The sequence below is a fragment of the Physcomitrium patens genome, chromosome 6 (genome assembly GCF_059467195.1).
Source record: "Physcomitrium patens ecotype Gransden chromosome 6, ASM5946719v1, whole genome shotgun sequence".
Taxonomy (NCBI): domain Eukaryota; kingdom Viridiplantae; phylum Streptophyta; class Bryopsida; order Funariales; family Funariaceae; genus Physcomitrium; species Physcomitrium patens.
Window position 1 is genome coordinate 15608599 of NC_143415.1, and position 12952 is coordinate 15621550.

The following is a 12952-nucleotide window of genomic DNA, read 5'->3' on the forward strand; positions in this document are numbered from 1 at the left end:
TAGAGTAATTCACTCACTTCTAAAACAAGATAAAATCAGTATATTAGCACTCTTGTCAAACTGTCAAGGCCATGAATCTCAAAGAAAAAAAAAATCCTCAATACACTCTTGTGTCATTGAAGGGAACTAAAAAGTCACTCAAAAGGTGATGTAAAATTAAACTAAAATAGCTATTGCCAAAAATAAGAAGACTAAAAAGTCTTGAAATAAGACTAAAGACTAGAAAGGCATTGATAAGAGTGAAGAAGGCTTCACTCTTGCCTCCATATATACTCTCTAACTAAGAGCTACGTGGTAATATTCTATAGGACCTCCAACATGTGTTGACTTTGGTAGCCACATGTCTTAACTTACAAGGCAGGTTATCTACGTATACACCACATAGTTAGCTTGTTCCACAAGCTGCTACATGGAGTTAACTTATTCCATAAGCTATCAACACATGGTTTTGTTGGCCAAGTTTCTAACCTATAAACACATCTAAAGTCAAAATTGCATCTATGCAGCTTCTAGGAAGCTGTACTAGAAAACTTTATGAAATTAATCTATATTTATCTACTTCTATGTAATCATATAAGTAACTATTGAGGTAAATGTATATGTTCATGACAAAAGGCTACATTAGAAGCAATTTATAACTTAGCACTTAGGCCATAAGTCTTATGGTCTTTAAGAAGCTTCCACAAAGTCTTTTTAGTAGCAAGTACTTATAGAAGTACTTAAAAAAAGTAATTGCAATTAATAATAGCATGCAAAACATTTTTTGAAGAAAAGCACGCCACAAATGGCGGTAAAGGCATGGAAAATCTGCCCTATCGGATTCCAAGAAAGTGAAGAAATGCAAAGTGAAAAGAACAAAAGAACAAAAATTGAAGCTCATGGCAGGTGTCAAGTAGGCAAACTTCCATGCAAACGGGATCACAGAAACCAAGAAACCGAAGGCCGAATGGAAGGGGAAGAGCAGGAGGTGAAATTTGAAGGGTCAACGATGGCGCAGTATAATCGACGAGGAGAGAGTTCTTCGTCGTAGAAGCTGATGAAAGGGAAGCCCATTTCACCTTTAATTCTGCCGGCCCCGACAACTCTACAAGATGGATATGAATTCAGTCAATCTCTGTCCACTTGACTGCCACCACCGCATTGCCTTTGCCTCACCCCTTTTCTCGTCCGAAGTTGTTTTTGCTTTCAGGGGGTGGCGTGTAAAGCGGCGCAAGTATCGTGGACGGGAGTGAGGCGTGAGGCTTGCGTTGCGTTGCGTCGCGTGCGGCGATGCGGTAGCGTGACCAATTCATTCAGCTGCCAATCCCTTCTCGAATTGGTGTTCACCGTGGTGCGAGCTTCAGTTTTGGCCACGTGTGGAATTTAGGTGTGTTGCTTTTGATGGTTGGTTGGAGTTCGGTAATTCGTTGCTGAGCTTGCTCGTCTGGATCCAATTCGCGGGGAATAGTATGTTTGTGGCGTCTTTGAGTGCTGAGTCTCTGTTTTAAAATGCTTGGCAAACACGGGGAGAGAAAATGGTGATTGCATGTGGGGGCTTCATCAGTGTCGTCTAGGATTCCTATTGCTCGATTCCGGGGTTTGACATCTTTGCTTTGTGGTTCACAAGTTCGTGTCGGTGGGAGGATTGCTAAGTGCCAACCCAAAGTTGGAGGTGACATGTAGAATGGGTGGGATTTGAGTGGGATGTGGACTTTCCGCATGGTTCTCGGAACGATCGTTTGAAATTCTTCGGAAGGAGTTTTGTGTGAGATTGCCAGTGTGCATCTGTTTGGAGCAGAGATGTGAGCTGCAAGGCCCGGCACCACAACCCTCGTTCTTGCTTAGATGTATCGGGTTGTGTTTTTAGGGTCTCTGATTTACACGTTTTTCCAACAAAGATTCCTCTGGACATGGAAGAAGTCTGTCGTTTGCAGCATCAGTAAACATAGGTTATTGTGAACCGTGATCAGCAGGGTTTTATCAAATTACTCATGTTAGCAGTATCAGGTGCTTCGGTTCAATTAGCCTGCCAATCACTTGCATAGTTGTTTTTATAATAAGATTTTCGACTGACATGGCTTGGACAATTTGTGCAGTGCAAGAGGGTTTATGCTGCTGAAACGGCTCGTTATGAGAAGGTCCTAGGAGGTCTTATATTGCGAGGGTAAACTTCTGACAACAGTTCCAGAGCATAGCAAGCTGCTTTCGCGTTGAGCTGCATCTTCATTATGAGAATGGGCAATGGCTCCCCGAAGGTGAATGGAAACCTGGTGAAGCCGTCTGAGTCAACCCCTCTTCTCCCTCATGGGAACGTGCATCACCGGGCTCTCTCCTCCTCATGCAAGACTTTCTTCAACATCGTGATTACGGTAGTGGGAGCTGGGGTATTAGGACTACCTTATGCTTTCAAGCAGTCAGGATGGCTCCAGGGATTGCTCATCCTGGCAGGAACCTCCGCAGCAATGTACTACTGCATGATGCTTCTCGTGTGGTGCCGACGGCATCTTGAGAGAGAGGGGATCGTTGGCAGTGTCGACACGTACAGTGAGCTTGGGTACCACACTCTTGGAGCGGCTGGACAATTCGCGGTGGACGCTATGATTGTGCTTAGCCAGGGAGGGTTTTGCGTTGCATATCTCATCTTCATCGGCGAGAATTTGGCCTCAGTGTTCGCTAGGGAAAACTCTCTTACTTCGCCGCTGCTGAGTTCGCATGACGACCCCACTAGAGCTCTTGCAAGTGTCTCGGGAATGGGTTTTCCAAGACTGGATTGGAAGAAGAAAGAAGTTTATGTATGGATTGTCTTACCTTTGCAGGTACTTCTGGCGTTTATCCGCTCGCTCACCCACCTCGCTCCGTTCAGCATGTTCGCCGACATTGTCAATGTAGCTGCCATGGGAGTGGTAATGACTACCGAGTTCGCAGCCATCGTGACAGGCTCTGGTGAGCACGTCGTAGCGTTCACAGGGCTGAAGAACCTCCTATTCGCTATAGGAGTGGCCATTTATGCTGTTGAAGGCATCAGCCTGGTGCTTCCTTTGGAATCGGAATACCAGGAACGGCCTAAATTCGCGCGCATCCTAGCTGCCGCAATGTGCTTCATCACGTTTCTGTACACCGTGTTCGCTCTTCTCGGCTACCTCGCATTTGGCGACTACACCAAAGATATCTTCACCCTTAACCTCGGAAATTCATGGCAGACTGTGGTTGTAAAATTGTGCCTTTGTACGGGCCTGGTCTTCACATATCCCATGATGATGCACCCGGTTTACGAAGTGGCAGAGCGCCGTCTTTCTTTGCGGGGCAGTTCAAGTCAGGTACTTCGGACTCTCATTGTGCTATGCACTGCGTGGATTGCAGTTTCAGTGCCGCACTTTGGCAGCTTCCTATCACTCGTGGGGAGTAGCGTCTGCTGCTTGCTTTCGTTTGTGTTGCCGGGGTGGATGCACCTCCGAGTGTTTGGAGATTCATTGTCGCTGGTGTCTCGGAGCCTCGACTGGTTACTTATAGTGGGTGGAGTCGTGTTTGGAATCCTCGGCACTATGTCTTCTATCAACGATATCAGATGGTGATCACTGATTGCTTGTGAATGGTGCGGTGTGGCTTATAAAATATTTCACCTCAATGTACGGAGGCTTCTATTCTCGGCGATGTGGGAGAAATCTAAGGAAGGACTTGGCCAATTTCGTCACTGGAGGTGCCTTTTGGTCAGATCATAAAACTTTTAAATACTTTCAATTGTTGTTGCGGCATTCATTGCTACAAATGAAACAGGTATTTAGGAAACCTGTATACAATCTTTGCTCAAAGGAGTTGAAGATTCGTTGCACATCAGTTCCTATGACAGCTTACCAACTGAAATGTGAACTGCTCAAGCTTAGTATTTGAGTATCTTAAGATGTTGGAGATCTTCTATTCTGCGAATTGTATATCAGAAAGTGAAATTCCAGTATAATCGTCATCAATTCTTTATGTGTAGGAACTTACTTTACACCAGCTGCAAAAATGTGGCGGCTGAAGAGTAGCGTTCATTTTATCGCAAATGCCGTCGGGTCTACCCGGCAGTGGTTAAAGTAGATCAGATAGGATACCAAGTTGATGAGCACCTACCGAAAAGGCTCACTTCATCGATGATTTTTAGGTATATTTTCATAGAAAGAAGCACCTGCTTCAAGCTTCCAGATCAGAAAGATAGTCTCAGATTATTCATGTTTCCACTGATAACCTGAGTGTTCAGAAACAATTTCTCGACCAGGGGATATCACTCGAGAAAAAAGGATTTACAATGAAACAATAGTCACATTGCACAAGACATACAAACGTTGCATCGGATTAATACTAAGTAGTGACGGCAATATAAAACAAAATATCTAATCACGTCAACACCTGTTTCAAGGAAATTCTACGAATATAAATTTAATCGAGTGGACAAGAACATGTGTTGACGTCACACAAACTAACATGACACTGACGCTTGGTGCTGCTATGCGAACTATGTCGGTGAAGAAAGTGATGAAGCTTTCCACACAAAATATTCCTACCCATTCAAACTTTATAATAAAATAAGTTAGACTAACTTCCTTCAATTTTAGTACACCCAAATCGATGCACACAGAACATGAATAAGCAAATAATCAGATCTAGATAGGAAGAACCGATTTCGAGTTTGTAAAAATAAAATAATACCACCTTCACTAGGATTTCATAAGAAATACAGCTGCGGCTCTGCTTGACCTAACCTACTCTTTTGTTCTTTTACCTACTATAAGTTAACACCTCATGACACCTTTCCCTCCAGTTTAAATACTCAGAAAGCAAATTATTCCCTATACTATCAACGCATGCACGAAACATGAATTCACGTCCTTCAGAAATGCTACGCAGCGGCTCTATAAAGACATACGTATCCGTGCTGTGCACCAACAGGAGAATTGACCACATTCCTAAGACGGGACAAAACTTGGCGAAGAAAAACTTCATTATTGGCTTCCAAGATATTGGTTAAGACGTTCATAATTACATGGAAGTGATAGTTCAGTGAACAGTGAAAAGAATTCAGCATAACCACCTCAGAATTTATAAAAAACCAAATTGATTACCATCAGTAGCAGACACAATCCAATACAGTATTGCTGTTTCCTGTTCGAGCAACCAAGGGCATATTTTGATGGGGAAAGCGGCAAGCCGGACTGAACCCAGAAGATACACATGAGCACAATACACATTTAAGAGTTCCTAGAATTTGCTGAGAAAATCCAATGTGTAAGGACCTCGGAAAACAAAAGACATCGAAACAGGCTTCAGTCAAACTGAAGTGCATCTCACTCGCCGACAAGGGTAGCTAGGACGCATGGCAACGCAACTGAAGTGTGCACAGCTCGAATACACTTAAGAAACTCGAACAAAATTTGACACAGATCTGACTTTTTTTTTTTTTACTCCACTCCAATGACTGCTCTTAAAAATCTCTTTCGAACCCTCGCATTCAAGCTACGCAAGTGCTCAGGAACAATGACGGCCAAAGAGTGTAGTTGGGCATGGAGCTGTATTCAAATAGCTACATCCAGGAAGGCGAAAAATAAGACCTTCGGGATCAACACATGATAAACACTCTATCTCTTCTTGGACACTCCGACGGTTCTACCACGTCTTCCAGTTGTCTTGGTGTGTTGACCACGTACACGCAAGCCCCAGTAGTGACGAAGACCACGGTGGTTCCTGCATGATCACAAGACGGCATCTCCAATAAGACCATAATCGCCCTCACATACTGCATGATGCGAAGCCTAAAAATATCTAATACATTTCATATCCATGAGACCACTCACCTAAAAGCTACATACTACCAACATGAATTGACATTTGAAAGCGAGAGTTCATACAAAACCCGAAAGTTAATATCATAAATAGACGTCAAATAAAATGTCTTAAATCACACCTGATCTTCTTCAAGCGCTCAAGATCGTCCCTCAGCTTCATGTCCAAGGCGTTGGAAACAACCTGGGAGTAGCGACCATCCTTGTGGTCCTTCTTTCTGTTCAGAAACCAATCTGGGATCTTGAACTGGCGAGGATTGGCAACGATCACCATCAAGTTCTCAAGCTCAGCCGCGGACAGCTCACCGGCTCTGAATGGGATTGCATACTCAAGTAAGAAAAGCGAATTCTTTGGACCCGGGCGATTACCACTTAGAGAGAAGTAGACGCCAGAAACCCTAAACTCTAGCATGCAGCAGCTGACACGATCTCGGATATATGTACTATCGATGAAGGATAAGCATTGCGTGATACAAAAAATATTTGTAAAAACTCCGAATCAACTCATAGTAAGAAACTTCAGGAATATAATACGCACCTCTTGCTCATGTCAACATCGGCCTTCTTGCAGACCAAATTCGCAAAACGACGTCCAACTCCCTTAATGGAGGTCAAGGCAAACATAATCTTTTGACGTCCATCGACGTTAGTGTTCAACACACGAAGAATGTGCTGAAACTCCTCACCCGCGATCAGCGACTGGCCACAACCGCCACCAACCTCAGTCACAGCCCAATTAACCCTAGCAAACGATCATTAACCTAAAAATTGAAAAAACAAAAAAAAAAAAAAAAAAAAAAAAAAAAAAAAACACACCCAGAACTCAGTACCAAACAAAAAACGACACCACAGATATACGCAACAGCAGAGGAGCACAAACCATGGTCGGCAAGAAGCGAAGTGTAGCGAAAGGCTGGCGATGGCGCAAACGCTGAGGCGACAGGGGCCTAGAACAGAAAGGGTATCCATCGCCAGCAGCAAGGACTTTCTAGGGCTGTCCGAAATACAACCTTCTGTTCATCCAAAAATCCAAAACATCCATCCAACAACTATCCATTGAAGTCAACACTTATTAGTAGATCTAGAAAATTGATTTCATTTCTGAACCCAAAATCAACTAAACCTCAAACCTTCAGTTTTGAACAAAAACGGGCAAGATTGTACGTTTTTGAAGTGTATTTGGTAGATGCAGAAAGCAGTCGAGTTTCTCGAAGAGAACGATCTGTCTCGGTGTTGGCAAAGGTGCCCTTTGTATTTGCTGTCCAGCGAGTGAAATAGCATTTTAGAAGCCTGGAGTTGGTGCCGTGGCGTCAATAAGTGCCTGTAGAGGTTGAGGAGCGTCATGCGTGGCTATTTTCTCTGAGATCGGCTGTTGATGATGCTCCATGGACGGAAGATGCTGCTGCTGTGAGGCGGTGCGGTGGAGGCTGCCGAGTTTCGTCCATTGAGACCAATGCTGTAATTACTTCTTGGTGAGCATTGAACATGGACATTGGTTTGTGCGCTGGACTATGGGTTTTTGAAATTGCGGTTGCTTTGGGGAGCAGTGGAATAATTTAAGGGGAGGGCTATGGTGGAGGGATTTTGATATTTGGGATGGTTTGGGGATTTGGGGGAGGGAGGGGCGTGATCGATAAAAACAAATTTGGGAAGAGTTGATTTCGAGAAGAGGGTTGGGGGTTTAGGGGAGGAGGATGCCGAATCAGCATCGGGGTAGTGGTGGCGCGCGCGGAGGACATGACGAGGAGCGTCTACAGCAACTTATTGGCCGAATGCGCACCGCATTACAGCTGGGTTTGCGGCCTTCGTCGTACGTATCCGCTCGTTGTGTTTTTATTATTCTACTTCTTGCTATTTCTGGTGCAAGAAGGAATTGTTTGATTCTGGATTTGAGAATTGTGGGCACGCGATCCTTTTTTGTCAATTTAGGTAGTTGAATGGCACGGGTTTTGTCTTTGCTTCTGAAGCAGGTCATGAATATAGCTGCGTGGTTGGAAATGTTGTTGCAGAAGGAAGGATGGAGAATTGAAGTGGGGAAACACAGATGCTCAGGTTCAGGGGCAGGCTGTTCGTGCAATTGCAGCTTTTGTGGCAGTAATACCACCCCGTTCCTTCTCCTCGTCACAGTTACAGGTGGTTACCTCATTAATGCTTCTTCAAATTCCTGTTGATTATACGTGTGAGCCTCCGGTGGAGAGCTTCAAGTATTTTTCTAGATCCTCATTGGAAGTTTTACCTATTTATGTTTTGATCTTCCTTGAGTCCTTTATTTCATCCAGACTGAGATTCTTGAGTTCTTTATCGAAGTGTATAGTGTTTTCAATATCTAGGGGTGATATCGTTTTCTTCAGTCAAGTATGAACTCTGAAACCCCTTAGTGGTCTGCGAGGGCATTTTGTGCTACAATTGGCTGCTACTGTGTATTCACAGCTCTGTGCCAAATTGGTTGCATGCCTTCAGTTCCTGACTTCCTGGTTTTGCATGAGAAGAACCTCGGGTACCCAATGATGTCTTTAGTTGTCTGTTGTGTAATAGGATGTTTGTGGCAGTAGAAAATGCCTCACGCAACTGGATGTCACAAGCGTGGTATTGCTCATCTTCCTCTTTACAATGTCGACGTTGATATATTTTTCAATGGATCTCGATGCAGGTACATTTAGAAGAAGCCGTGGCAGCTCTGGAGTATCTGCTATCAGTCGAACATAACACTATCTACAGGCAGGCTGCTGTGGTAAGTGCAGGGTTGGGAAGAGCAACAAATGGCCGTTACATGTTACGGCTGCTATCACCTTTATCATGTCTATTGGCACCTGCTAAAGCAACGGAAGCTGTAGTATCTGCCGCTACAGCAATACAGAGTATCCTTGCGACAGTTCGACCTCAAATCTCATTTGATGGTACCATGGGTGACGATCCAGTTTGGAGAGTCTTAGAGGATTCAGACGCCTTGAAGCATATTTTAAGGCGTCTAGAAGATCCTGTTGCAACAACATCTGAAATCGCGGAGTGCACCGAGGTCTTGGCGATGATTTTGGAGCGTTGGTCAGGAGCAAGATATAGAGTAGGTCAGGTTGGGGCAGTCAGATCTTCATTACTCAATCACTGCATGAGCAGCGACGGGGAAGTTGCGGTGGCCAGTTTGCAAGCATGCCAAGCCTTAGGTACTTTTCACATTTGAATACATATTGTCTACAATTCACGTATGTTCTTAGACATTGTCTGGAGCCAATCATTACAGGAGGATTGTAACAGGGATAGGGTAACAGCGTTATGTGCAGGTGTTGCAGTTTTGTTCTTGCAGGGTGGGGATCTTTTGTGGGAGACGCTTGCGCATTGTTTATATCAGTCCAGGCCTTTGCTTGTAAATCGAGAGGCCTTACGATTACTTTCGCTGCTTGGTGTAGGTAGACTTGACTGCCTTAGTCCTGGTCGGATTTTTCCAAGTTACGTCAACGTCAGTCAATTATGTTGGGAAGAATGAATTAATCCTAGCTATGCGTGACAGTGCATTTATGTTATACAATCTATACATGTAGAATTGGAGTCGGCTTAGGTATTATGAAGATCATTTTCACTGCTAGTACTGTGTTTGGAATTGAAATTAAGAGGTTATTATATTATTCTCTTTGTTTGTGACAACATTGTACGCTCTGTCAATGCAGTTCTGACAACTGATTCGCTGTTTGTTAGATTTCACTTTTGGGCGTGAATGTTTATATAACCTACATTGTGCAATTGCAGAGGTTGTCATCTTTTACTACATTTTTCAAGGGGCCGCATATTCAAGTCATCCTGGAGAGTTGTATAAGGAATATCAACGAAGGGAACAGGTGGCGACTAACAGTGGTAGAACAAGGGGTAGTGGTTGAAGCAGCACACACTACTAGTGTAATCCTGCGCTGGGCTGGCGAGCATCATAATATCGTGTTAGGATTGGGAATATTTAAAGCCATATTCTTACAATTGACAGTGGTAGAGACAAAGTCAGCCACAAATGCCAAATTTTGGGATGGTACTCCTGAGAAAGTTGATGTTGAATGGAAGTCTCGTGGGCCCGGAAAGGTGACTTCTTCATTACGCTCTCTATTATGGGAAATCATTGGCTGTTTGGCTGCCCACTCCAACTCCATGACTACAAAGGAAGTGCTTTCAGGAAGACTACCTGCAGGACCGGGTCTTGGCGGAATCACTGTGTTTGCATGGTGCGCACATGCTTACACTCTTATTTTCTTGAGTTTTGTTCGCTAGCCATTCTGGTAGCTTCTTTTTCACCTCTGGATGGAATTCCTTATGCTTAAATTATCTTCATTTTCAATGATGCGCAGCTCTAAAAGAAGTGTCGATCGTCACATTAACTAATCACACTCGTTGATCTCTTAGTGCAACACTGCTCCGAGCTTTACATAGAAGTGGAGATCACACACCAGTGACGACCGTGCCTGAATCTGGTAGCGGAGAGCAGCGTATCAGTAGTCAAGAGTTACTACAAATCTGCAAAACAATGTATCTTCTCCTTTCGTCGATTTCCCAGGATGTCTCTGCACCAACCAAGGCGTGCATGGAGATTGCCATGAAGTTTCATGATCAGACATGGCTGGCCCGTCTGGTTGAATCTTTAGCCTTTGGCCACACAGGTCCATCCCAAGTGAAGCCTGAGGCTGTGCAGACAGCTACGAACCTCTTTGCTCTGGCGTGCTTTACGTTCTTCCCTGAGTGTCGGGAGTTGCTTCCGCAGGAAAGGACCTTGGATGTTCTTATGGCAATTGTCAAATTATATGGTAATAAAGCGTTAGCAAAGAAGCAGCAGGCATCTTCTTGCAGTACAAAGTGGAGTTTAGTTCATCAAAGGGCTGGAATAGCTGCAAAAACTTGCTGTGAGGAGATAACAGAGGATTGGGAAGGTGCTGATACTGTTCTCTTTGCTTCCTTATGTGCTTTTACAAAACTGATGCAAGGGTCGTATCGAGCAAGAGTAATAGCCAAAAGCTTGCCAAGGGGGAGGCTCTCTGAAGCTAACTGTGCTGAGGCCCTGTATGGCGATACTGTCGGCTTGCTATGGAAACTAGCAGAAAGTACTAATGTGGCGACAGGTGTACGGTGGTGGGCTGCTGGTGGCTTAGCTTGCTTCAACATTTACGGATTTCCAAGCCTTCTGGGCAGGGACATATGTAAAATATTGGACGAATCCATGTTTCCTGACATTATCTTTCTTTTTAAAGATGGAAGGCGCCTGCTTGCGCATGGCGTTATTTTGACAATTCAATGCCCCTCTGTGTTACCAAAAGGATTAATTCTTAAAGAAAAGAAAGTAGTTGGGGATTATGTTGGACACGAAATACAACTTTCAAAAATGGTATCTTTTAATTCTTTCAAGGCCCTCCTGGAATATGTGTATTCTGGAGTAGTGCACCTCAACTTGGAGGAAGTTGATGAAATGAAGGTGCTCTCTAGAGGGTGTGGGTTGGACACTTTAACAAACTTACTCCATGGTAGAGCTCCAGTGTGGGGCCAGCCTCCAGCCTCGTGTAATCTAGCTTCAGCCTTGGATTCTGGTGGCTACCCATTTGCGTAAGTATTTGACTCTGCAAATCAACCAGAGTTTCATCGTTCTTTCCTCATGATTTCTTTGAACTTGGCGGTTACATCCTGCACTAAGGCATAGTGTATTGTATCATATCAAACCGTACGTATTAGTCTACATACGAGCACAGCTGTTTAACGTATTAATTTTTTTGCTAGACAGGGACATCATCCTCCGAGGAAAATCACAAGATGATACTATTGGTGAAGCAATTCCATGCAGATTCGAGGAAGGGTGCATAGAGACTTACACTCATGTACATGGGCATCGAATCATATTGTCCTCTCGTTGTGATTACTACCGAGGACTTTTTTGTTCAGGAATGCGTGAAAGGTAATATTTTGTTGTTAAGTTTATTTAATGTTTTAATGATGAATTATAGTAATATTTTATCCAGTTTCTCATAGGGCTTAAAGGTTGCAAAAATTATGTTATTGCGCTGACTAAAGATATCTTGATGCAATAATTTGTCAACATCAATGATAATGCCTCTAGAGTAAAGTGTGTTATTGACTTGATACAGGTTATTGTTTAATGGCTTTCTCCACTTGATTTTTCACTTTTGTCCCCCGCCTCTTCAATTGAATGTGAAGGCCTACTCTTGTCGAATATAATGGAACCAGAGTTGTTTCATTTGTTTGTGCAGTTCAGCGAAGGCCATTGATATAAACGTCTCTCAACAATCTTTACGGACGCTATCACTCTACTGGTATACTGGAAAGCTCACAAGACTTACAGAGACATCAGGGTGGTGTGCATGGAACAATCTAGAAGCAGATAAGCAGATCCGTTATCTTCAAAATCTAATAGAACTTGCTCAATTTTCCGGTCAACTGCTAATGACTGTCTTGCAAGAACAGTGCAATCTTCTGGTGTTGCAGCATATGGTGGGTTGTAACCAACACCTTGGACCTTCCGTTATAACCCATGCAGCAATTTGTCAACAATGGGAACTTGTCAATATGTGTGCTAACTCTATGGCTTCGGCCTACCCTCACCTGCGTGACACTGGAGCATTAGAACATCTTGACGAAACCTTCAGAGATCTGCTTCGGGCAGCACATATTCAATTTATGAGAGGTTTAGATTAATTCAATGCTTGTCGATTCTGCGTTTCATTACTTTCAAGTAAAGTCTTTGGGAGGAATTATGTGTGAGCGGCAGTATATTCTAGGTTCACTTTAAGGGCAACTTTCATGATAGTTTTGTAAGTAAAAGCATAGGTATGAGTAAAGTTGGATGTGCTCTTAAGAGGGCCATGCATGTGAGTCTTTCTACCATACAGGAGACCATGCAATGACGTGAATGTAATGTAGCTTAAAACTCATTATTGATGAATTCCAAAGGGAACCTGAAGATTTTTCGTCCAGTATTTCACGTTTGCCAACAAGAGTGCAAGCTTATTTGTTAACTTAGATAGTTGTGATGTATAAATCCTTGTATAAATTTCTTCTTTACTTACTGTGTCCATATCTCATTTGTTGTTATCTTAGTAGTCCTCATATATCTAGACCTTAATTTTAAATATTACAACGATTCTTTTTTTCTTTTCTATCAACTTCGATTTTTTGTATTA

At 43.4% G+C, this 12952-nt stretch overlaps 3 protein-coding genes across 9 annotated transcripts; 2 read left to right on the forward strand and 1 right to left on the reverse strand.

The window, feature by feature from the left end:
- The first annotated feature begins 930 nt into the window (after positions 1-930).
- LOC112284094 (amino acid transporter AVT3B) lies at positions 931-4299 on the forward strand. Of its 4 annotated transcripts, none has more exons than XM_024523633.3 (2): positions 931-1366; positions 2076-4299. In XM_024523633.3, exon 2 carries the CDS (start codon positions 2208-2210, stop codon positions 3549-3551), a length of 1344 nt encoding a protein of 447 aa, XP_024379401.1. In that variant the 5' UTR covers positions 931-1366; positions 2076-2207; the 3' UTR covers positions 3552-4299. The 4 variants fall into 4 exon arrangements, 3 of the variants coding, with proteins under 3 accessions (XP_024379401.1, XP_090107539.1, XP_090107538.1); XM_090251413.1 differs by having other exon boundaries at positions 1139-1330; XM_090251412.1 differs by lacking the exon at positions 931-1366 and adding an exon at positions 1434-1781.
- A 1022-nt stretch (positions 4300-5321) lies between these two features.
- Positions 5322-6740, reverse strand: LOC112284096 (small ribosomal subunit protein uS13z/uS13y/uS13x). Its single transcript, XM_024523636.3, has 4 exons — positions 6676-6740; positions 6334-6494; positions 5918-6106; positions 5322-5697 (listed from the first exon to the last, which is right to left on the reverse strand). Exons 1-4 carry the CDS (start codon positions 6676-6678, stop codon positions 5592-5594), a joined length of 459 nt encoding a protein of 152 aa, XP_024379404.1. The 5' UTR covers positions 6679-6740; the 3' UTR covers positions 5322-5591.
- Positions 6741-7060: 320 nt separating this feature from the next.
- LOC112284090 (BTB/POZ domain-containing protein At1g04390) lies at positions 7061-12748 on the forward strand. 4 transcript variants are annotated; one of them, XM_024523619.3, is made up of 9 exons: positions 7061-7267; positions 7414-7605; positions 7805-7928; positions 8446-8956; positions 9062-9195; positions 9537-9997; positions 10176-11363; positions 11539-11709; positions 12023-12748. In XM_024523619.3, the coding sequence occupies exons 2-9, from the start codon at positions 7490-7492 to the stop codon at positions 12465-12467; spliced, it is 3150 nt and encodes a 1049-aa protein (XP_024379387.1). In that variant the 5' UTR covers positions 7061-7267; positions 7414-7489; the 3' UTR covers positions 12468-12748. The 4 variants fall into 4 exon arrangements, 3 of the variants coding, with proteins under 3 accessions (XP_024379387.1, XP_024379383.1, XP_024379384.1); XR_016503444.1 differs by having other exon boundaries at positions 7069-7267; positions 7481-7605; positions 11535-11709; XM_024523615.3 differs by having other exon boundaries at positions 7087-7267; positions 7481-7605.
- Positions 12749-12952: the final 204 nt, after the last annotated feature.